General features: G+C 43.5%; 1 protein-coding gene across 18 annotated transcripts in view; it reads left to right on the top strand.

Annotated features, from left to right (window-relative positions):
• The first annotated feature begins 1654 nt into the window (after positions 1–1654).
• Positions 1655–25888, top strand: part of MRPS24 (mitochondrial ribosomal protein S24) — a 152167-nt gene continuing 127933 nt past the window's right edge. For 3 of the 18 annotated variants that reach the window (XM_057549996.1, XM_057549995.1, XM_057549994.1), the window contains exons 1-3: positions 1662–2061; positions 2149–2217; positions 2350–2461. In XM_057549996.1, coding sequence (XP_057405979.1) covers positions 2023–2061; positions 2149–2217; positions 2350–2461 — 220 coding nt within the window. In that variant the 5' untranslated portion in view covers positions 1662–2022. Of the gene's footprint in view, positions 2062–2148; positions 2218–2349; positions 2462–4553; positions 4988–25888 lie in introns of those variants that run through there. The other 15 variants (XM_057549998.1, XM_057549997.1, XM_057549999.1 and 12 more) reach the window with 10 other exon arrangements.

The raw sequence follows: 25888 nt of genomic DNA, 5'->3' as shown, positions 1-25888 counted from the left end.
AAAAAGATTATCAGCTTAAAAGGGTCCTTCAGGGGCTTCCCTGGTGGCGCAGTGGTTAAGAATCCGCCTGCCAATGCAGGGGACACCGGTTCGAGCCCTGCTCCAGGAAGATCCCACATGCCGCAGAGCAACTCAGCCCATGCGCCACAACTACTGAGGCTGCGCTCTACAGCCCGTGAGCCACAACTACTGAGCCCATGTGCCACAACTACTGAGCCTGCGCTCTAGAGTCCGTGCTCTGCAACAAGAGAAGCCACCGCAATGACAAGCCCATGCACCGCAATGAAGAGTAGCCCCTGCTCTCCGCAACTAGAGAAAAGCCCACGCACAGCAACGAAGACCCAATGCAGCCAAAAATAAATAAATAAAATAAATAAATAATAATAAAAAAAGGGTCCTTCAGTTAAAGTCGAAAGTTCTTACATTTGGAAAGTATTGTGATTGGAGAACATCTTATTCCTGTTTTGTCCCCTTATCCAATATGCAGAACAGCTGGAGGCCACAGTTTAAATTTTAGAAATAAAACATTCCTAGTAGAGTGGACATGAAAGACGCTGTCCCTTTTTGGAGAAACCAGCTCCAAATGGTCAGAGGAATCTTGACCATGGAAAATGTACTGCATTGAAGCCAAGAGTCCCTCTTGGACCTTCCCCAGTGTGATCTGAGGCGGCTCACTGTCTGCCTTTGCCTCCATTTCCCTTCCACATAGATGATAATCTAGTCCTCCCTCCCATGGGAAACCACAGCAGCACGTAAGCAGCATTAGGGTGAATGATTACGTCAAAATGGCCAAACGTTGGCAATTTCACATGATTCAACCTAACAGAACTAATAACAGCTCTATGAGTGGTATTATTAACAAAACTCATTATACAGATTATGGAACTGAGGCTCAATTGCACAAAGATTGTTACACCTGAGCCTGAATCCAGAGTCCACGTTTTTTCCATTACTATGTGTGAGTTCTGAACGAGGATATCCAGTGTTGCTATTTTTCCCTCTGACAATAATTACTGGATACAAATTACAGTGGCAATGCTTTGGTTTGAGTATAGCAGGCTCTGTAACATCCCCAGGAATTAAGCAACCATCAGCCCTTTTCCCCTTAAAATTTTCCTTCCCCAAGGACCAGACACCAGGGTATGGTCAGATGTGAAACCCTACCCTCTGCATAATCCATCCTTGAAGAACTGGCTGATTTTTAAAGTACAGTGAGTTTACAATATTATATTCGTTTATAATATTATGTTAGGTGTACGATACAGTAATTAAATATTTTTATAGATTATACTTCACTTGCTATAAAATAAAAAAATTTTCTATATTCCCTGCATTGCACAGTATTTTCTTGTAGCCTCTTTCTGTTTACATAGCAGGCTGTGTTCCTTAATCCCCTACCCCTATCTTGCCCCTCCCAAGAACTGGGTAAAGTTTTAACCAAAACATACTTCCTCTCTATTTGTGGATAAAAGTCAGGGTGTTTCTTTCTTTTCTTTTCTTTTTTAAAGGATATTATTTGGAGACAGACTGAGCAGCCTAATTTCTACGACGTGCTGAAACGCCCCGCTCCCCCAACAGTCCCCGCCGGCCGGGCGGGGCGGGACGGGGCGGTGGGCGCCTCCTCCCCCCGGCCCGCCCCCCGCCAGGACACTTCGCCCCGCCACTGCGAGCTCTCGGACCGCGAAACCTCACGCTCCGCATCATCCAGCTTCCGGATCTGAAACACGACGCAAACCACGACTGGGGCAGAACGGAGGGGTGCAAGACGTGTCCAGGGCTGCGGGGGGAGGCGGAGAGTCCAGCTCCCCCCCACCTCCCGGCACCCCACGGCCCGCCTCACAAGCTCGGAGCCTGGGCCCCCGCCGCCGCCGACAGCAGGTCGGCGCGGACTGCACGCGGCCCCGCCCGGCCGAGAGGCTCGCACCCCCGCGCCGGCTCGCTTGTGGTCTCGCCCGCGCGTCCGCCTCCCGCACCTGACCTTTACCCCGACGCCGCCCCGCCTCGTCTTCCGCTCGGCCCAAGATGGCGGCGCCCGTCTGCTGTCGGGGGCTCCGGCCGCTGGTGAGTGGGCGGCACGGGCGGGGCCGGCGGTTGGAGGGGGCGCGCGGGGAGCCCTCGTTTCGGTCTCATGCCCCCCTCTCCCTACAGGTGCTGTCCTGGAGCCGGGAGCTGCCGTGCGTCTGGCGCGCCCTGCACACCTCCGCGGTCTGCGCCAAGGTGAGTGCGGCGTGGAGGCCTGGGGTCTGGGCGCCCGCGGCCTCGGAGTGTGGGACCTGCGGGCGAGGGTGTGATCTCGGGCACGCCCTGGGTCGGTGGTCGCGGAAAGTCACGGGCCCTCTTTCCTTCCAGAACCGGGCGGCCCGAGTCCGAGTGGGCAAGGGGGACAAGCCAGTGACCTACGAGCAGGCGCACGCGCCGCACCACATCGCCCATCGCAAGGGCTGGCTGTCGCTGCACACAGGTGAGGGGACGATGCCTGTCGCGGTGGCGGGAGAGGACGAGGACGTGCTGTGGGCCCGACCCCTGGCCCCAGGGAAGGCGTTCTCAGTCGCGACTGTCTGTCACATAAACACGACGTGAACCCGTGTCAGAGATTTTGTTTAACTCGGTAGTCAACGCGAGGATCAGAAATTAGTCAGACGCTTTCAAAAGAGGAGTAAAATAGACGAGACGTTTGTGGTCAGGATCGTTGAAATGTAATTGAAAGGGATGCAAAACGCTTTTTCCATGGGGGGCAAGCGTTCAAGGGTGCGGTTGAACTTCCACAGAAATCGCTTGCATGCCTAAAGACAATTGTTTTGTATCGCTGCCCGTTATGTGTAGTTTACGGATGTAAAATAGCTCAGAGGCAGTGAAAAGAGTGAAACCCCTTGGAATTCGATGACCCGGAAGACTGTTGTAAATATTGAAGCACAAATCTTTCACTACAGGTATGTACAGTTTACCCGGGTTATTTGCAGATTCCATGTTTGTGAATTTGCCTACTCTAGGTGCTTTCACGTTCATTCTCAGACGGGGGCAGAGCAAGCACCCCACATGCACCTTCCCAGCTGTGGTTGAACAAGGCCCTGCCTTCTAGTTTCAGCTCGCATGCTGTAAACAAGTACCCTTTTTGAGATCTATGAGTGCCATGTTTTCAAGTTTTGTGCTTTGTGTTGGTGGTTCCACTGCCTTAAAATAGCCTGTAATGCTGAAGTGCTGTCTCATGTTCCTAATTTCAAGAAGACTGTGATGTACCTTACATGGCATGATTGTTAGAAAAGCTTCCTTCAGGCGTGAGTTACAGAGCTATTGGGAGAGAGTGCAGTGTCGATCAACCGTTTGTAGGTGTCTTTAAACAGAAAAACAAAATAAGGCTACACATCAGTTTGTTGATAAAAATATTGTAACCAAAGGCTTGTAGAAACCTAACTATTTCCACCAGGAGCAGTGGTTTAACATTTGCTAATTCGTTGTTCATGGTGATTTTATAGAACATAACGAGTGACTTTGTAGAACGTGACTACTGTGAGTTGATGAGGGTAAGCAGTATTTTGTTGACTATGAGGGTTCTCAACTTGAATGTTTGAGATACACCTGTCTAGAGAACTACCTTAAAACATGGATTTCTGTCCCCCACCCTTTTCAAGTTCTAGTTCTAAGGCCTGGGTGTGTGTGTGTGGAGACTCTTAACAGAAGCCGTGAGAGGTGCAAAGGTTCCGTGGTCCACAGTGAGAATCCACTGGTTGAGGCCATGGCTCTAGTCAGTGAGAGAGCTCACATCCCTCATGTCAGCAGGAGCTGGTGGCCTCATCTCTCTGGTCCGTGGGATGACCAGTGCTTCTGTAAGGCGGTCAAGGACGAGGGAGAGGGGCGCTCTGTGTCTACATAGAAGAATCATCTGAGTTTTGTGCCCTGGCTCAGGCCTCATTCTTCTCTTTTGTGAAACAAGGATAATGAGAATACGTACTTCACGGGATTTGTTTGGGGATTATTGGAATAATGTTCTTTGAACTGTAGAGTGTTATTCTTTTTTTTTTTTTTTTTTAAGCTTTATTATTTGTAAAGTTTGGCTGAAGGAGCATTCCCAGCGGTTGGAATTTTTTTTTTTTTTTAGATGAGTGAGTTCTCTTTCTGTATTTTTTTTTTAATTAATTACTTATTTATTTATTTATGGCCGTGTTGGGTCTTCGTTTCTGTGCGAGGGCCTTCTCCAGTTGCGGCAAGTGGGGACCACTCTTCATCGCGGTGCGCGGGCCTCTCACTATCGCGGCCTCTCTTGTTGCGGAGCACAAGCTCCAGACGCGCAGGCTCAGTAGTTGTGGCTCACGGGCCCAGTTGCTCTGCGGCATGTGGGATCTTCCCAGACCAGGGCTCGAACTCGTGTCCCCTGCATTTGGCAGGCAGATTCTCAACCACTGCGCCACCAGGGAAGCCCTAGAGTGTTATTCTTATTCCACTTCCAGAAGAAAGGAGAAGAGGCTGGAGTGGGGTGTGGAACTGAGTGCCCAGCGCTCTTGGATGTTAACCTCTGGAGTTTTGGCCAACTCACCATGGTGCCCTTCTCTCTTCAGGTAACCTGGCTGGGGAGGACCATGCTGCAGAGAGAACAGTGGAAGATGTTTTCTTTCGTAAATTTATGCTGGGCACCTTCCCAGGCTGCCTGGCCGACCAGCTTGTTCTAAAGCGCCGGGCTAACCAGGTGGAGATCTGTGCCCTGGTCCTGAGGCAGCTGCCTGCACATAAGTTCTACTTCCTTGTGGGCTACAGTGAGACTCTGCTGTCCCACTTTTACAAGTGTCCTGTGCATCTGCACCTCCAAACTGTGCCCTCAAAGGTTGTGTATAAGTATATCTAGGGCAACCAGCCTGTTTGCATCAAACTGTAGCCTGCAAAGGACAGGAACTTTTGGAAAAGGACTGAAGTAGAAACAGGGGAAATACATCCCCTCAGACTACTGAGGCTTTGTCTTCAAAGTTGGCTGTTGAATAAATAGACTCTCCATGTTGTCTTGCTTCTTGGTGTGTCTAGAGAACTAGAATAGGGTTTCTTTGAGGGTGCTCCAAGGTTCCCAGGAAGGCTGCCAGTTCCTGAGGTTTAGGTAATAGCTATGGTTCAGTGAGTGTCTTGAGCCAATCACTGTGTCAGGAACGTCACCTGAAGTTCTTTGTTTTCTTTTAAAATGGAAAGATCCATTTTTGGAGATTATAAAACAGTGTTAATTTTTTCAAAATTAAAACAATATGGACACATATTAAATCAGCTGTGAAGCTTACTTGTAATTCTACCCCAGAGAAAGCTACTGTGAACAGTTTGTTGTATTTCAGATGTACTTTTATTCCCCCAGAAATAATGTAGCACATAGTCATCTATTAAACAAGCTTAACTGCACCTAGTCTGTGCCAGACACTCTTCTGAGTAGCTTGGAACCCATCAATGACCAAAACATTGCATTCCAAGATCCTTGCCTTCATAGTACTTGTATCCCAGTGGAGGGGGACGGGGAGGGTTAGGCCGCACTGAAGACTCCAAGCAGGTGGGGAATATAGATCTGCAGGTAAATGGAGGAAGAACATTTCAGAAAGTGGCATCTGCAAAAGCCGCACATGGTGCTGGGAAATGGGACAGGGATTGCTCACCTTCAACTTCACCCTGACACTGATGACCTTCACCTTGACCATGATCCTTGTACCCTTAACTTGACCCTGAACTTTAACATACGCACTCTAATCCTAACCCCTGATGTCCATGATCCCACCCACAACTTGACCTTTACCCTCAGTCTCACTCTTACCTGAGGGTGCCAACCAGGCCCCACCCCGCCCCGATCCTGTCTCCCTTGCTGACTGACTGACTCACCATGACCCTGACCCTGTGTCCCTCACATTTACGTAACCCTGACTCTCAGTCAGAAACTTGACTGAAGACTTCATCCTAACACTGTCTCGACCCCTACGGTGACCCTAACTCATCCTAACTGGTAACACTGATGCTTGCTTTGACAGATTATGCTCCTCATCCAAACTCTTATGACCTTAACTGTGAACCTGAAAGTCATTTAAATCTGACCTTAATCCTGACCCTCACTCATCACTAAACCAGACTATGACCTTGACCTTGAAACTCAGCCATCACCCAGACCCTGTCCCTCACACAGATCTGACCCTACTCTTGACCCTGACCTTGACCCTATTCTAAGACTCAACAATCCTGAAGTTGTCATTCAGGCCCTGAGACTCACCCTGATACCCTGATGACAAACCTCAACCTGAACCTGACTTTGATCCTCACCCTGACCCTTCTGACCTTCACTCTCACACTGACCCTCACACTCAGTCTGATCCTGGACCTGGCTTTTCATCTGAATTTGACTCTCACCCTGTTCCACGTTTTCATCATAATACTGACTGACCAGAAGGTGTTCTGACCCTCACCCTTACACTGACTGTGACCTTGACTGAACCTCAGCTGGACTCGATTATGTCCATGACCCTCATGACCCAGATCCACCCACGTACTGAATCTTACTCAAATCCTCAACCTGACACTGGTCCAATCCTGTACCTGACTGTGACCCTTAGGCTCACCCTTGCCTTGATATTGACTCATCCAGACCTTGACCCTGATCCTTTTTTTTTAATCGAGATGCATTGGACAGGTAAAGTTATATAAATTCAAGGTGTACAACATGTTAATTTAAGGACATTGTTATATTTTAATGTGATTGTAGCAATAATTAGCACCTTTATCTCATAACAAAATTATCCTTTTTAGTATTTGGAAAAATTGTTATAGTCTCTTAGCAAGTTTGATGATTATAATATTTTTGTCCCTATTGTATGGTACTAAGCATTATATTTCTAGGGCTTATTTACTACTTGTAAATGTGTACTCTTAACATCTGTCCCCCCACCCCCTCATCCCCTGCTAATCACTATTTTATTCTGTTTTTAAAAATTTAGCTTTGTTAAATTGTACATGTAAGTGATGTCATACTCTGTTTGTCTTTCTATGTCTGCAAGTCCATCCATGTTGTTGTAAATGGCAGAATGTCCTCCTACCTCGAGGCTGAATAATATTCCATTGTGCGTGTGCGTGCGCGTGCGTGTGTGTGTGAGAGAGAGAGAGAGAGACATCTTTATCCGTTTGATGAGTACTTATATTGTTTCCATGTCTTGGCTATTGTGAATAATGCTGCAATAAAAATAGGAGTGCAGATGTCTCTTTGAAATTCTCTTTTCATTTCCTTTAGCTATATACCCAGAAGTGGAATTGCTGGATCATATGGTTGGTCTATTTTTAATTTTTTGAGGAAGATTCATGTTGTTTTCCCTTGTGCTTGAACCAATTTACATTCCCACCAATAGTGCGTAAGTGTCCTCTTTTCTCCACATCCTTGCCTGCACTTGTTACCTGTTCTTTTCTTGATGATAGCCATCCTAACAGGTGTGAGTGTTGCCTCATTGTGGTTTTGATTTGCATTTTCTCTGATGATTAGTGATGTTGAGCATCTTTTCATTTACCTGTTGGCCATTTTAATGTCTTCTATGGAAAGATGTCTTTATTTCTTCTGCCCATTTTTAAATCAGATGGTTCCTTTTTTTGATTTTGAGCTGTGAGTTCTTTATATTTTTTGGATAGTAACCCCTTATCTGATATATGGTTTGCAAACATTTTCTCCTGTACAAGTTGCCTTTTCATTTTTAATTGTTTCTTTTGTTGTGCAGAAGCTTTAAAGTTTAATGTTGTCCCATTTGTTGATTCTTGCTTTTGTTGTTTGTGCTTTTGGTGTCGTATTTTAAAAATCATTGTCAAGACAAATGTCAAGGAGCTTTTCCTCTACGTTTTCTTAGAGGAGTTATCGTATCAGGTATTAAGTCTGATCTATTTTGGGTGAGTTTTTGTGAGTGGTGTAAGATAGGTGTCCAGCTTCATTGCTCTACGTGTGTTTCTCAGTTTTCCCAATATCATTTGTTGAGGAGACTATCCTTTCCCCATTGGGTGCTCTTGGCTCCTTGTTGAATATTAGTTGACCATATAAGTAGCAGTTTAATTCTGGGCTTTATATTCTGTTCCAGTGGTCTATGTGTCTATTTTTGTGCCAGTACCATACTGTTTTTTTTTTTTTTAAATTATTATACCTTTGTAGTATAGTTTGAAATCAGGAAATTTGATACCTCTAGCTTTGTTCTTTTTCCTCAGGATTGCTTTGGCTATTTGGGGTCTTTTATGATTCCCTACAAATTTTAGGATTGTTTTTTCTGTTTCTGGGGAAAATACCATTGGTATTTTGATGGGGATTGCATTGCATCTATATGTGGCTTTGGGTAGTATGGACATTTTAACAATATTACTTCCTCCAATTCATAAACATAGGATGTCTTCTGAATTGTTTGTGAGTTTGATTTCTTTCAGGAAAGGCTTGGAGTTTTCATCATACAGATCTTTCACTTTCTTGGTTAAATTTGTTCCTAAGTATTTTGTTGTTTTTGATGCTGTTGTGAATAGAATCGTTTTCTTTATTTCTTTTCAGGTGTTTCATCCTTAGTGTGTGAAATGCAACTGATTTCTGTATGTTGATTTTGTATCCTGCAACTTTACTGAAATTGTTGATTAGTTCCAGTGGTTTTTTGGTTGAGTTTCGGAGATTATTTTATATACAGAGTCCTATAGTCTGCAAATAGCAACAGTTTTACTTCTTCCTTCCCAATTTGTATGCTTTTGTTTTGTCTTGATTAATTGCTCTAGTTAGGACTTCTAATGCTATATTGAATAAGAATGGTGCAAGTAGCCATTCTTGTTCTGTTCCTGATCTCAGAGCAAACGCTTTCTGTTTTTCTCCATTGAGTATAACGTTCTCTGTGGGTTTGTCATATATGACCTTTATTATGTTAGGTATGTTCCTTCTATACCCAATCTGCTGAGGGTTGGTTTTTTTTTCTTTATCATGAAAGAATGTTGTATTTCGTCAAATGCTTTTTCTACATCTATTGAAATGATCATGTGATTTTTTCTTTCATTTTATTAATGTGATCTATTATGTTTATTAATTTGCATATGTTGAACCATCCTTGCATTCCAGGGATAAATCCTACTTAATCATGGTGTATAATCCTTTTTATGTGTTATTGAATTCTGTTTGCTAATATTTTGTTGAGAATTTTTGCATCTATATTCATCAGGGATATTGGTCTATAGTTTTCTCATTGTGTCCTTATCTGGCTTTATTATTAGTGTAATGCTGACCTCCTAGAATGAGTTTGAAAGTATTCCCTCCTCAGTTTTTTGGAAGAGTTTGAGAAGGATTAGTCTTAATTCTTCTTTGAATGCTTGGTAGAATTTGTCATGGAAGCCTTCTGGTCCTGGGGTTTTCTTTTCTTTTTTTTTTTTTTTTTAATTTTTGACTGCACCGGGGCTTCGTTGCTGTGCATGGGCTTTCTCTAGTTGTGGCGAGCGGGGGCTACTCTTCGTTGCTGTGCGTGGACTTCTCATTGCAGTGGCTTCTCTTGGTTCCTGGGGTTTTCTGTTGGGAGGTTTTTGGTTACTGATTCAATCTCTTTACTTGTTATTGCTCTGTTCAGGTTTTCTATTTCTTCCTGATTCAGTCTTGATAGGTTATGTGTTTCTAGAAGTTTATCGATGTCTTCTAGGTTATCTAATTTTTTGTCTTGTAATTGTTCACAATAATTTCTTATGATCCTATGTATTTCTGCCTTATCAGTTGTAATGTCTCCATTTTCTTTTTTTCCTCCATTTTCATTTCTAATTTAATTTATTTAAGTCTTCTCTTTTTTTTCTTAGTCTAGGTAAAGGTTTTGTCAATTTTATCTTTTGGAGGGACCACCTCTTAGTTTTGTGGATCCTGTCGTTTTTCTGGTCTCTATTTCATTCGTTTCCCACTCTGATCTTTATTATTTCCTTCTTTCTACTAACTTTGGGCATAATTTGTTCCTCTTTTACTGGTACCACGAACTATGAAATTTGTTTTTTGACATCTAATTTCCTAATATATGCATTTATTGCTGTAAACTTTCCTCTCAGAACAGCTTTTGCTGCACCCCATAAGTTTTGATACGTTGTATTTTTGTTTTCAATTGTTTGAGATATTTTTTATTTCCCCTTTGACCCATTGGTTGTTCAGAAGTGTGCTGTTTAGTTTCTACATATTTGTAGATTTTCAAGCTTTCCTCTAGTTGATTTCTAGTTTTATACCATTGTGGTCAGAAAAGATAGTTGGTATGATTTCAATCTTCTTAAATTTTCTAAGATTTGTTTTCTGTCCTTTCAAACTATCTATCCTGGAGAATATTCCATGTGCACTTGGGAAGAATGTGTATTCTTCTGCTGTTGAATGGAATTTTTTTAATACGTCTGTTAATTCCATTTGTTCTAGAGTGTAGTTCAGTTCCACTGTTTCCTTACTTGATTTTCTGCCTGGATGATCTATCCATTGCTGACAATTGGGTATTGAAGTCCCCTACTGTTAATGTATTGTCTGTTTCTCTTTAGATGTGTTATTATTTGTTTAATATATTTTGGTGCTCCAATATTGGGTGTGTATATATTTACAATTGTTATATCTTCCTGATGTATTGACTCTTTTATCAATATATAATGACCGTCTTTGTCTCTTGTTATCACTTTTGGGTTAAAGCCTATTTTGTCTGATACATGTATGGCAATGCATACTTTCTTTTGGACTCCTCTTGCATGGAATATCCTCTTTATTATTTTCACTTTAAACCTGTGTGTCTTTGGGGCTGAAATGAGTCTCCTGTAGGCAGCATATAGTTGGGTCTTGTTTTTTAATCAATCCAGCCATTTTTGTGTCTTTGTTTGGTGAATTCAATCCATTTATATTTAGAGTGATTACTGATGTGTAAGGACTTACTGCTGCCATCTTATTTATTGTTTGCCTTCTTATTATTTTGTATCTCTATCATTTCTTTTCCCTCTGTTTCTGTCTACCTCTGTAAAGTGGTGGTTTTCCATGGTAATTTTCTCAGTCTCCCTTTTTCTGTGTGTGTGTTTTGTGACTCTACTGTAGATTTTTCCTTTGGTTACCATGTGGCTTACATAAAACATCTCACAGATAAAATAGTCATTTTTATGCCGATAGCACCTTAACTTTATCCACTTATAAAGTTTCCACCATTTTACTCCTTTTTTGAAAAATACTTTTGATGTTACAATTTACCTCTTTTTATGAAAACTGTGAATTTTTGGAGAAATTATAATATCAATAGCTATAGTTATTTTTAATGTATTTTTAGCCTTTATATTAAGCGGTTAATGCACCACGGCATTAATATATAGAGTTACAGTTTTCTAATTCTGACTCTTTATTTTTCACCTTTGTTAGAGTATTGTGTACTTTCATTTGCTTTTATGTCACTAATTAGTCTTTTCATTTCGGCTTGAAGAGCTCCTTTCAGCCTTTCTTGCAAGGCAGATCTAGTAGTGGTGAACTTCCTTAGCTTTGTTTGTCTGAGAAAGCCTTTAATTTTCCTTCTAATCTGATGGGTAACTGCCAGATAAAGTATTCTTGGCTGGCAGTTTTTGTCTTTTAACACTTTGAGTGTGTCATTCCACTTTCTCCTGGCCCATAGAGTTTCTTCTGAGAACTATGCTGATAGCCTAATGGGTGTTCCTTCATGGATTACTTTCTTTTTTTCCACAGGCTTCCTTTAAGATTCTTTGTCATTGACTTTTGACAATTTTCCTGTATCTTGGAGAAGGTCTTTTTGCATTGAGGTAGTTAGATGTTCTCTTAGCTTCATGGACTTGTATATCCAGTTTCTTCCCCAGGTTTGGGAAGTTCTCAGCTATTATTTCTCTAAATATACACTCTGCTCCCTTCTCGCTCTCTTTTCTTCTGATATCACAATTATTCTTATATTTGTTTTTCTCTTTAAATCTCATAGCTTGTAGTGTTTCTTCACTTTTTAAAAAACTTAGTTCTCTTTGAGGAAAGAGTCATTTCCAGATTTCTGTCCTCCAAATTGCTTATTCTTTCTTCCATCCAGTCTGCCCTAAGCTCTCTAATGCATTCTTCATCTCGTTAATTGAATGGTTCAGCTCCAGAATTTCTGTTTGGTTCTTTATAAAAATTTCTATCTCTTTGGTAAAGAACTCCTTCTGTTCTTTAATTTTATTCCTGAGTTCATCGAATTGCCTTTCTGAGTTTCCTTGTAGCTTATAGAATTCTTCAAACCAGCTATTTTGAATTCTTTATCAGTTAGATCACAGTATTGTGGACCTCGGAGTTTAGTTGCTGGAGCATTGTAATTTTCTTTCTGTAACGCCATATTACCGTGATTTTTCATAGTTTCTGATGAAATGTGCCTCTGCCATCACATTTGAAGTAGCGAATAACCTCCTTAACTAAGGAAGCCTTTGCTTACTTACTTTGTACATACAGTTCAACAGGCTGGCAATTAGAAACTTTTCTTTTGTTTTCTGGAAGGTGGCAGTACAGCTTAAGTTTTTGGTTTCTCTTTACCTGTGCTGGCTCTCATGGCTGCACTCACGGACACATTAAAAAGAGCTGGTGGCAGAGTGTGGGGAGGCGAGGGCTTAGCACCTGGGGCTTCAGGCTACCCACAGCCTGGTCGGGGGATCCTTCAGTGGGGCACTCCCAGAAGTTCAAGGGCAGACCTGCTGAAATCCCGAAGCAGACAGCAGAAAACACATCCTTTAATGCCCTTTCTTGTTCTCATCGGCCTCTTTCCCTTTCCTCTCCTCCCCAACTCCCTGCCCCATCGTGGGGGTTCCTCCTTAGAAATCTGGGCGCTGCCGATGAGAAGTGGATCCCTCCAGCTGTGATCCGTGCAGCTGGGCAGTGAGCCGCCCACCACCTCCGCTTTCTGCCCCCCTTGCGAGCGAGGTCACTGCTGTCACCTGGGAAAGCCCAGCACATTGCAGTGTTGCCCTGGGGAGGGGGCACTGACTCCTTGCTGTCCCTTCTCCTCTGCCTCCAAATTTGTCTCCGTCTCCTGCAGTGAGGTGCCTGGTTTTCCTGTCAGGCTGGCTGAACCTCCGCCAATTCTCTGTCTCCTGGGAGCGTCCTCCCTGGTTTGTACGCTCTAGTTTCACTTTTCCCCCCTTCTCAGCAAGTGAAGGTGGGGCAGGATCACAGACTGCCTTGGATTCACAGCCCCCTGAGGTCCTACCCACCTGCTTTTGAATGATCATAAATGTAGTAGCTTAGAGCAATATAAGTTTATTTCTTACGGTTTTGTAGGCTGAAGTCAGACCTGGGTCTCACTGAGCTAAACTCAGGGTGTTGGCAGAGCTGCATTTCCTTCTGGAGGTGTGAAGATGGACGAAGGGACCACGAGCCATGGAATGTAGGCGGCCTGTAGGGCGGAAAAGGTGAGGGAAGGGATTCTTCTCCAGAGCCTTGCCAACCCATGTTAGACTTTTGAGTTTCACATCTGTGAGATAATATTTGTGTTCTTTTAAGCCACCAAGTTTGTGGTGATTTGTTACAGCATTAATAGAAAACTAATGCAGTACTCAAACTTTAGATGTCAACCTAAAAGTCACTTTTCTTTTACATTTGTAAAACCAATGTTAATTGAGTCCCGCTTGGCAGAAGCTTTGATTTACACCAGCCATATTCTGATCCCTACTGTATATGGCCACCTCTGTAAATTTCTTTATAGCACTGATCGCAATAGCTCTAATGGAAGAGCGATTTGATGACTATTTAATATCTCCCTCCCTGCACACACCACCCCCCCGACAGCAGGCTCTGTGAGGACAGTATATGGCCTGGTACACAGGAGCACAGAGCAGATCTTGGAGAGCCCCATCACAGGGCTTTACCTGAGCGTAAACTGGTTGTCACTCAGTGGACAAAGGTTTCCTCCAATGTGCCATGACCGATCCTGTGCCCTGAGGGCGCTGAGGACCCCTCTCAGAGACTGCCATGGAAGAGCTCCTGGTCTGGGGGAGACACATTCAGACAATCGCTACCCAATGATGTGGGCGAAGGTTAGCCTGGCGCCCGGGGAGGGACGGCAGCTTGACCCGGATGAACCAAGGAAGACTGCTCAGAGGAGGACAAGCTGAGCTGGCGTTTGGAGGGATTTTCCAGGCAACGGGGGATAACGCATCACGGCAGAAGAAACTGTCCGTGTAGAGGTTTGGGAGAGGTGTCCAAGTACTGGGAGAGTAACTATGGAAGCAGGTTCTAGCAGGAGCAAGTCATCTTATTTTCAAAGAATATCCCAATTTTGTTGCCATCTTTGTATCCAAGGTGGCTACCTGGGAAAGTTTCCCGAAGAGGTTCACACGACGAGGAGATGGAGAAATCTGGAGCCTTGTGTGCTGTTGGTGGGAATATAAAATGGTGCAGCTGTTATGGAAAGCAGTGTGGTGGTTCCTTGAACATTTAAACATAGAATTGCCATATGATGCAGCAGTTCCGCTTCTAGGCATGTACCTAAAAGAATTGAAAACAGAGACTCAAACAGGTACTTGTATACAGTTGTTCTAGTAGCATCATTCACAATCACCAGTACATGGAGATAAGTCAAACGTCCGTCAACAGATGAATGGATAAACCAAATGTGGTATGGTACATTTAATGGAATAATCATTCAGTCTTTAAAAGCAATGAAACTCTGACACATGCTATCACATGAATGAATGTTGAAAACATTTTATGCTAAGCAAAATAAGCCAGACACAAAAGGACAAATGTTGTATGATTCTATTTATATGAAGTGTCTATAAAAGATAAATTCATAGAGACATGAAGAAGAATAGAGGTTCCCGGGGCCTAGGGGCAGGAGGGAATGAGGAGTTATTGTTTAGTGGATGCAGAGTTTCTGTTTGGGATGATGAACGATATATGGAAGTGGACAGTGGTGGATGGTTGCACAGCATTGTGAATATACTTAATGCAGCTGAATCACATATTTAAACACGGTTTAAATGGAAAATTGTTTGTTATATATTTTTTATAGTAAAAGTTAAATTTCTCAGAACTGGTTCTGAAATAGTTACATGTAATATGGAATAAGATCTTTGTCTCCTAGAGTGAGAAGTAGCCTTCTTGTTCACACTGGTACTACACACCCCAGGCTTTTTCATTCACACCCAGCATGATCACATGATCTTCTTTTTGTTTTGTTTTTTTTTTTTTTTTTTTTTTTTTTTTTTTTTTTAAAGTTTTACTTGATTTTATTTATTTATTTATTTTATTTTTGGCTGTGTTGGGTCTTCGGTTCGTGCGAGGGCTTTCTCCAGTTGCGGCAAGCGGGGGCCACTCTTCATCGCGGTGCGGGGACCGCTCTTCATCGCGGTGCGCGGGCCTTTCTCTATCGCGGCCCCTCCCGTCGCGGGGCACAGGCTCCAGACGCGCAGGCTCAGCAATTGTGGCTCACGGGCCCAGCTGCTCCGTGGCATGTGGGATCTTCCCAGACCAGGGCTCGAACCCGTGTCCCCTGCATTAGCAGGCAGATTCTCAACCACTGCGCCACCGGGGAAGCCCCCACATGATCTTCTAACCAGAGGAAGTTCACTCTCATCTGGCCCATTTGGACCTCCTTCCATCATCCCATTCCCCTTTTCAAGTCACCCCTCCCCGCAAAGCATGGGCCATCACTGATCTGTCTACCATCTCTGTAGTTTTGTCTTTTCCAGAATGTCATATAGCTGGAATCAAACAGTATGTAGTCCATTCAGACTGGCTTCTTTTGCTAATTAATATGCATTTAATCTTCATCTTTGTCTGCATGGCTTGATAGTTCAGTCCTTTCAATGGCACATTTCAAGTATATAGTAAAGTCACATTGTTGTACCTTAGATCCCCAGTACTTATTCATCTTGCATAACTAAAACTTTGTACCCATGGACCAATATCCCAACAGCTCCCCATTCTCCCTTTCCCCCGTTAACCACCATACTCTCTGCTTTCATGAATTCAACTACTTTAGATTCCACATAAAAGTGAGATCATGCAGCATTTGTCATTCTGCATCTGGCTTATTTCACTTAACATAATGTCCTCCAGGTTCATCCATGTATCCCAAATGGTGAGATTTTCTTCTTTTTATGGCTGAATAGTTTTCCATCTTCTGTGTATACTACATTATCTTCAGCCGTTCATCTGTAGATGGACACTTAGGTTGTTTCTATGACTTAGGTATTGTGAATAATGCTGCAATGAACATGGGAGTGCAGATATCTCTTTGTGGTACTGATTTCATTTCCTTCAGAAATGTACCCATAAGAGGAATTCCTGGATCATATGGCAGTTCTGTGTTTAACTTCTTGAGGAACTTGTGGCTGCACTAATTTACATTCCCACCAAGAGTGCACGAGAGTTCCCTTTTCTCCAAAGTGAGCATTTTCAATTTGGAGGGATCATCAGTGATGCCTCTGTAGGACCTCCCAGCTGGTTACTCCTGGGTCTGAGCACCAGACCTTTCAGCTGTCTCGGAAGAGATCTGTGGGTACGAGGGAGCTTTGTTCTGCAGAGGGAAGTTGAGGCTGTGAGGATGAAACGCAGGACCTGTGCAGGGAGGGCAGGGAGGCATCACAACCTCCTTCATGGCAACTTGTCAGAGGGCCCTGAAGGATGCAGACACAGCCTGGCTCTGTCTTGAGAGCTGTATCTGAGGAGCCTGCTTGAGGGGTTTATTCCATGTGGGTAGCTGCGGTCTCAGTGAAGTCTCAGGAGTACCAGGGCCCCCCTGCAGGCCTCTGGAAGAGCAGCCCCTGTGTCCCCCTGCCCCCGGTCCTGGCTCCCAAATGCTGGTGGACACCCACTCTGCTCCCAGGTGCCCACCTGCCCTGAAGATAACCTGCTTCACATGCTTTTCAACTGGGAAACACCTGAATTGGACATTCCTGGGTAAATGAGTTTAAGTTACTCTTTCATTTTCACCAAAGCATGTCCTTTGTGTATGGAGGACCGAGCATGTCCTTTGTGTATGGAGGACCGAGGTCTCTAAGAATAAAGGACCATGGTTTGATGTTTTGTTTTTCTCTTCTTCCCATCTGCCCACCACCTGATCATGAATAGAAATAAATTGGCAACTCATGTTGTGTATCTTTTGCTACATCTAGAGAGTTGGTTATATCCATGATCGAATATATAAAATACATCTAGAACAGGTCTAGAACATTATTTCCAGTGGTCACCTGCTAATAATTGACATTTAATAAATGCTAGCTTTTTAAAAAAAATTAATTGATTTTTGGCTGCATTGGGTCTTCGTTGCTGCGCGCGAGCTTTTCTTTAGTTGCAGCAAGCGGGGGCTACTCTTCGTTGCAGAGCATAGGCTCTAGGTGTGCAGGCTTCAGTTGTTGTGGCTCACGGGCTCTAGAGCGCAGGCTCAGTAGTTGTGGCGCATGGGCTTAGTATCTCCACGGCATGTGGGATCTTCCAGGACGAGGGCTCGAACCCATGTCCCCTGCGTTGGCAGGCAGATTCTCAACCACTGTACCACCTGGGAAGCCCTAGCTTTTTATTAAATGGCTACATTGCACACAAGTCAATCTGTATGACAAAGAATATGACAGGTTTTTATGTTCTTTACAAAGACACTCTTTAGTGCTACCTTTTAAAATAAATTTGTTAAATTCTATAATTAGTCAGCTTAGACCTTGTTAGAGGGCTGGCATTTTCAGTGATTAGTTTACAAAGAACTGTGTGATGTATCAGATCCCTTTCTCAGCCTCCACAAAGGAGCAACTACATTAATTCAACAGTTCTTTATTAAATACCTACTGTGTGGCAGGTTTTGTGTTTGGCCTTGGCCCTGGTTTGCTCCTGTTTAATAAGACTCTTAGATCTTTGGGTGGAGGATATAGGTCAAATGGCCTTGAGGACCTTAAGCCCACAAGTGAGTTTTTTTGCTCATTTATAACCTTTTTGTGTTCACCTGCTCTCAGGAAGCATGTCTAGGTTTGGGAGAGGTAGAAACCTGGTGCTTATTATTTTTTAAATATCTTTATTGGAGTATAATTGCTTTACAATGTTGTGTTAGTTTCTGTTGTACAACAAAGTGAGTCAGCTATACATATACATATATCCCCGTATCCCCTCCCTCTTGACCCTCCCTCCCATCCTCCCTATCCCCCGCCCCCAGCTTGTCACCAAGCACTGAGCTGATCTCCCTGTGCTATGCAGTAGCTTCCCACTAGCTATCTATTTTACATTTGGTAGTGTATATATCTCAGTGCTACTCTCTCACTTCGTCCCAGCTTCCCCTTCCTCCGCCACGTCCTCAAGTCCATTCTCTACGTCTGTGTCTTTATTCCTGCCCTGCCACTAGGTTCATCAGTGCCGTGTTTTTAGATTCCATATATGTGCGTTAGCATATGGTATTTGTTTTTCTCTTTCTGACTCACTTCACTCTGTATGACAGACTCTAGGTCCATCCACCTCATTACAAATAACTCAATTTTGTTCCTTTTTATTGCTGAGTAATATTCCATTGTATATATATGTGCCACATCTTCTTTATCCATTCATCTGTTGATGGACACTTAGGTTGCTTCCATGTCCTGGCTAGTGTAAATAGTGCTGCAGTGAACATTGTGGTACATGTATCTTTTTGAATTATGGTTTTCTCAGGGTTTATGCCCAGTAGTGGGATTGCTAGATCATATGGTAGCTGTATTTTTAGTTTTTTAAGGAACCTCCATACTGTTCTCCATAGTAGCTGTATCAGTTTACATTCCCACCAACAGTGCAGGAGGGTTCCCTTTCCTCCACACCCTCTCCAGCATTTATTGTTTGCAGATTTTTTGATGATGCCTGGCCCTTACTTGGTGTCACTGTTGCCTGACATCAGAATCCTTGGCCCGTCCCCAGACTGGCTCCACAGTTGTCATGTCACTTGTGTGCACAGAACCACACACCCATTCACATCTGTTCCATAATCTGCATTCTTCTCATTTCAGTCAGTGTTGTTACTTAAGCATGTCCTCATGCCAATAAGTGGTTTGCAGAGTTTCCATAATGTCGCATTATTTAGTCCGTGCCATGCTGCTGAATATTCAGTTTTTTAAGTTATTATAAATGAGATTAACCTTCCTAAAAAAACACTCGAGTAGTGTTCGGGATGAAAATGCCATCTTAGTAGATGCCAATTTGCTTTACCTGATTTTCTTCTTTTTTATAATTAAAGGGTCAGTTGCATGGGCTGTTCTCATTCTGCAAGTGCATGTGCACATTCCAGAATGGGAGCTAGACTTGCTGCCTGCCTTTTAGGAAACGTGTGATTATGGAGGCCTCTGGCTCCAGCAAACAGACCCTGTGTTCTTCTGCCTCTCTGACTCAGAGAAAAGATCTGGGCAGCCTAGATCTGGGGAGCATCTGTCCTTCACAGTCATCAACCCCAGGAGTATGTAACCTGGCATACAGAGTTGAAATCTCCCTAAGATCAAACATCTTGACCAATAAGAGTTAGGTACGGGCAGGCGCTCACGTATGTGCACATGACCAGGTTGACACCCGTGTGAGGCTGACCCAGACATCCCGGAATCCCTAAGGACCACATCATGGCCAGATGGAGATGGTGAGGGCACAGCTTTGTACACTGGTGTGCCCCTCAGGCTCTGGCTCTTGGCCACTTGTTTTCTTCTGCAGTCTGTTCCAAAAATTTTAGCTGTAGGAGGGCTGGAGCATAGAAGATGGAAGGTAGGGGCAGTTGCTGTTGCAGGAGAGGTTCACTGGCAGCCATGACAGGAAGAGAAGACTGGAAAACTGTTAGCAGCAGATAGGGCAGCTGGTGTCAGGGCTGCTTCTTTGGGTCCAAGAGTCTCGTGCTTTACTATTCAGTGAGCCGTGGCCTGATCTTAGAGACGTGCACACCGAGGCCGATGGGTCAAGGGATTTCCCAGGTCTCTGTACCAGGTGCTTGGCAGCCCACCTCTCTAGCCCACCTCTCAGGGATCTTCAGGCGAGGGTCCCCTTGTGGGCGGCCTCCAGGATGGCTTCCTCCATCAGGAATGAGGCCTTTGTGTTCCAAAATGGCCCTTATGCTTTCCCCGTGTGCAAGGGAGGTGCTTGGTGGGGACTGTTTTTCAACAGTTCCCTGCTTTTCCATTCTTGCCTCTCCCCACAGGGGGTCTTTGTAGGAAAAGCTCCTCGGCGTTCATTTCTTTCAATTTCACTCTTCCCTCCTCATTTTAGAAGGTTCTGAAGCACATTCTCTTGCTCCCTTGTAAAGCTGTTGTGTCAGAGTTTGAAACACCACCAGGAGACACCTGAATCCAGTGATGGTTTTGCCGTTGCTTAATCAAAGGGACTCAGGTGGAAAATGGAACCATTGCAGGCCCTGCCAGTGTCCCCACTGGGAGTGGATCTCATCAGGGCACCAGGACTCACAGACTTCAGGAGAACCCTGCCCTCTGGACTGGTCTCCCTCCTTGCTCTCTGCTGCTGCTCAGAGACCCAGGCACCTCCATCCTGGCTCCACGCCCCAGGATGTGGAAGTGCCTGGATTCTGGGGCAACTTAGGGATAAGGCAAGACCTTCATACCCCTTTATGTGCTTGGGGGCGAGAATGTCTTGAAAGCTGCAACTAACTGATTCCAGAGTGCTGAGAGTTAAATGCCCAGCTGTTCTGGGTGGAAAGATGAGTGTGAGGTTTCTTTGTCTGCAGGGCCTTCCCAGGGTAAAGAGCTGTGCACTCCCTAGGGCCAGTCAGTTCCCCGCACCATCCTCCCAGGAAGCTCAGACCCAGGATTAGGAGGGCAGAGCCTCCTCTCCTTGTAAACTGCCACTCCAGCAGTGAGGAGCCTGGCTCCCACTGTCTGCCATTTATTCAATTCATTGCTCCTTTTCAGATTAGAGATATAGTGGTTTCAGAATTGTTAGCTACTACCCCATGGGAAAGGACTTTATGAAGTAGAGTGCACTGTTTATGAACCATACATTTTGCCGTTATTCCATTCGTTTCCAAATCACTGAGCTCAGTACCTTCTGCCTCAACCTACAGTGAGTTTTTTTCCCATGTTTCTAGTGCAGTTAGATTCTTTGTCATATTTTGTGTTCCATCCTGCACCACTCCTACATCCTAAATAACTTACTTTGAATTGATTATGGTTTACTCATTGTTCTGTAAAAATCTATAGGTTTTGATGTGACCAAACTCAGGGTTGGCTGCTCGCCACTTGAAAGCCAATACTCAAGAGACAGGTGTTGGTAGGAAGGGAAAGTTTGCTTTATTCAGGAGGCTGGCAACCTGGGGAGAAGGTGGACTTGCATCCAAAAACCAAATCCCAGTTGCCGTTCGGTGGCGGGTGGGGGGGGGCGGGGAAGAGCGTTTAAAGGGGAGTTTTAGGAGTGTACAGGCAGAGGGAGGGGGCCACGAGTAGAACAGCAGTCAGCTCTGACAGTCGTCTTGACATTGTCATGCGGTGGTCTGATCAGTGTCATCTTGATTGCTTTAAGTACAGCTCATCTTCAGTTCTAGGGTCGGTTTGTTCCCATTTCCTTGAGGCCAGTTCTTGCGATTTTGCAAGGCGGAACAGCTGATGTTATGGCTACAGTCTGTTCATCATGTAGTTAGCTCCTTCCGCCTGGTGGGGCTTTCAGTATCTGAGGCACAGCTCAAAGGACACGGCTCAGAGGTTATCTCTAGCCCTTGAGGAGGAACTCAAGGTCCCTGACTTTGTGTAATGGCTAAACTATTATTATTTTGTCTTGTTTGACTGCTTTCCTTTGCTTCTGCGTTTTCTCACTTCTCTGATGAAGGTTATTCTCTGGCTAAAGTTTTTCTACAGACAAGAGGCAGGTGGAGGACATGGGGGAGGGGCATCTGTCCTGGGAAGGTCTCACAGGTGCCTGCTGCATTACACTGACACATGTATAGTGGCAGGTGTCCATCACTAAATATCGTACGGAATACTTCAAACCCCGCCCCGTGATCTGTTTATCACCGCTATAGTCGTGCAGAATACCGTATAAATGGGGGTCATACTATAGCCCCTTCGGTTTGAATTCTTTCACTTGGCAGTATGCACGGAAGATTCATCCGTGTCCTTACGTGAGTTGATGTTTCATTCCTTTCTATTGCTGAATTGTATTCCATTGTATGTGTATGGGAGGGAAAATAATTTTCTCTCTCCCCTTCAAGGATCTTGGCTGAGAGCCCTCTGTAATAGAAGGCAGATTAATAGGAGAAAAACAAACAGAAGGTTAATAACATGAATACCTCCTATGTACATGGGAGAGACCCAGGAAAAATGAGTAACTCCCCAAGATGGCCTAAGCCATCATCCTTAAATACCATCTTCATCTAAAACCAAAAGAAAGATGTGGAGGGAGTGGGGATCCAGTTAAGAGAGGTTATCAGGCAAAGCACAGTAAACGAGGGAAGGGTTGTTACGCAGATTTAAGTCCAGGCCTTCTCCTTTGTTAAGAGTTTCTTGAAATTTAGTCATCCTTCTATTCCTGGTAGAGAGGGAGACACCCTTAAAAATGGAGATTTCCCTTAAAAGTGTAAATTTCCCTCTCAAAAGGGCAATTCTGTTCTGGTTTTCAGAGATTCTTCTGTGTCTGCTGTTTTTAAATATTAATCAGCCCCCAATAATCTTTATGCCAAAGAGGCATATTTTGGGGGTGTCATATTCTGCTCCCCTTGACATGCTTATGCATTCATCTACTGAAGGGCTTCCTGAATTCTTAAAGTTTTTAGCTATTAGGAATAGAGCTGCTGTGCATAGTTGCATGCTATTTTTTGTTTGGACAGTTTTTCAAAGCAGCTGCCTAAATACTTAGAGTCACGATTATTGGCTCCTAAGGTGAGACTTGTTTAGCTTTGGAAAAAAACAGTAAAACTATCTTCCAAAGTGACTGTAATCATTCCATCAATCATGAATTAGAATTCCTGTTGTTTGTCACCCTCCAGCAATTGGTATTGTCATTTTTTTTTTAGTTTAGTTCTATAGGTGTGCAGTGCTATCTCATTGTTGTTTTAATTTGTAATTGTATGGTGTTGAGCATTATGTTATATGCTTATTTACTATGTATATTATCTTCTTTGGCAAGGTGTCTGTTCAGATCTTTATCCATTTTCAGTGGGTTGTTTGTTTTTGCAAACAAAAACAAGAGTGCCACTCATCATCACTCATCATTATACAAAGGATTAAGTCACAACTTACTGCAGTCACCCACTGACAGTGTGCCCTGAGGGGAATTCAGGATGGAAAAAACAGGATGAAACACTGTGCTTTGGCTATTCGGGTGCCTAGATAGTTAAGATGCATATCTAAGGAAAAATTTCAATGATTCTTGCACCTTCCCATACATAGAGAAGCACTAAAATCATTTAACTTGAGATTTCTGTTCTTTGTGATTAGCAGTAATCTTTTTATGGTTGACTACTTGTATTTCCCAGCCAAAAAATTCATATATATACTGCCTCTCCCCCTATCTCTTCTGAAACAGCTTCTCAGAGCTACTGAGAGTTTGTCTCCTGGGCTATAATTCTCAGTAAGACCCTGAATAAAACTTAACTCGCAACTCTCACGTTGTGTGTTTTTCTTTCAGTTGACAGTTTAGAGTTCTTTCTGTATTTTGAGTATAAATTCTATCAGATATATGTGTTGCAAATATTTTCTCCCAGTTTGTGGCTTGCCTTTTGGTTCTCTGAGCAAAGTCCTTCACGTAGTAGAAATTTTTAATTTTATAAAGTTCATGTTGCTTATTGTTCTTTTGTGGATAGGCTTTTGGTGTTGTTTTTTAAACCTCATCGCTAAACCCAAGGTCATGTGGATTTCCTTCTAAGTTTTCTTCTAGATATTTTACAGTTTTGCATTTAAAATTTGTAAGGATTTCCCTGGTGGTGCAGTGGTTAAGTCTCCACGCTGCCAATGCAGGGGGCCAGGGTTTGATCCCTGGTCAGGGAACTAGATCTCATGTGCATGCCGCAACTAAGGGTTTGCATGCCGCAACTAAGGAGCCCACATTGCTGCAACTAAGGAGCTGGTGAGCCGCAACAAAGGAGCCCGCCTGCTGCAACTAAGACCCAGCACAACCAAATAAAAACAAACAAATAAATAAATATTTAAAGAAAAATAAAATTTATAGACAATTTTGGTAAATTTTGGTATAAGTTGTAAAGTTTGTGTCTACATTCATTTCTTTCCATATCACCTCCAATGAATTTTTCCTTAAATATTTTTGGAGGAGTTATGGGATATTCAGCTCCATTTTAGTTTGAATTTCCCAAATTTAATGGATTCAGCAGGACTGCTGGCAGGGGTGCTGCCTCTTCTTGGTGCACCTGCATTTCCCCCACGGTTCACAGGGGTCACTGAGCCCACCTCTCTGACTCAGGTCCTGCCTGAGGCTTGGCTCTGCCTGCCAATGACCGGGAGCAGGGAGATCAGTTTCCTTGGGACCTGCGGGGAGGCGCTGGGTGAGACACTCCTGCAGGAGGAGAAGGAGCAGAAAAGTGAGGAAGAGTGGGGAGATGCTTTCTGTGCTGAGGGAGTTGGTATTCAGAAGGCCCAGCAGAGGAAGGGCTCGATGTGGAAAATTGCGTGTGTGTTTTTAGTCAGTTTCTGTGTGTGATGTAAGATGGTGTCTGTGCTGTTCTTTTGTGTGTGGCGTCCAGTTTACCCAGCACCGCTTATTGAGAGGCCTGTCTTTTCCCCATCATGTGTTCTTGGCTGATGTGTCGTGAATTAACTGACCACGTATGTGTGGCTTTATCGCTGGGCTCTTTATTCTGTTCCTCTGGTCTATGTGCCTGTTTTTATTCCCAAACTACTCTGTTTTGGTTACCGCAGCATTGCAGTACAGCGTGAGGTCAGAAGTGTGATGCCTCCAGCTTTGTTGTTCTTTCTCAAGGTGCTTCGGCTGTTGGGGTTCCTTTGTGGTTACATACACATTGTAGGGTCGTTTGCTCTATTTTTTGAAAAATGCCATTGGAATTTTGATAGGGACTGTGTTAAATCTGTAGTTTGCTTTGGATAGATGTTTTAACAATATTAATTCTTTTAATCATAAGCACAGAATATCTTTCCAAATATTTGTATCTTCTTCGATTTCTCTCTTCACTGTCTTACAGTTTTCAGTGTACAGGTCTTTCAAGTCCTTGGTTAAATTTTTTCCTAAGTATTTTGTTCTTTTTGATGCGATCGTAAATGAGATTGTTTTCTTAATTTCTCTTTCTGATGGTTTGTTGTCAGTGTATAGAAATGCAACTAATTTTTTATATTGATTTTTTATCCTCCTGGTTTACTGCATTTGCTTACTAGTTCTAACTGTTGTTGTTTTTTTTTAACTGTAATAGTTTATGTTTTAAATTTTTTAAAAATTGGAGTATAGTTGATATACGACGTCATGTTAGTTTCAGGTGTGCTGTTAACATCTAATAGATTTTTGATGGGGCAGTGGAATATTGGAATTTTGAAAATCCCACTGTTTCAACCATATCCAGGTCATCCACAACACCCAAGACCTGGTGGCTACTAATATAATCTTCCCACAGTGCCTCTTGATAACACGTGGACTCCTACAAGGGCAATTAGCTTCACCACTTTGGGTGAACTGGGTCTGAGTTCCAGAGGCTTGGTCTCTATAAGGAAGTTTGATGCTTCTCTGCTCTTCTGGCATGATACTGAAATGGTTGTTTTGAAAAGTAATTTACTTTCCAGTAATTTCAAACATACAGAAAACCTGCAATTGCAGTACAAAGTACTCTTTACCTCAACATTCAGATTCCTCAGCTTGACCATATTTGCTGAAGTGGCACGAAATACTCCAGTGTGTTTTACCCCAGACACTCACCACATAACCCCAAATGAGGAAAGCAGTATGGTTTCCATCTTATAATCCAAACCACAGGCCCACTTCAACTTTTACCACTCATCCCAACTGTGTGAAAGTGTCTTTTTCCTTTCTGATCCAGTTTTCTTTTTCTAGCACTGT

The sequence above is a fragment of the Balaenoptera acutorostrata genome, chromosome 7 (assembly GCF_949987535.1).
Source record: "Balaenoptera acutorostrata chromosome 7, mBalAcu1.1, whole genome shotgun sequence".
NCBI lineage: Eukaryota > Metazoa > Chordata > Mammalia > Artiodactyla > Balaenopteridae > Balaenoptera > Balaenoptera acutorostrata.
Note: the sequence above shows the minus strand (reverse complement) of the source record. Positions and strands in the feature narration are given on the sequence as shown.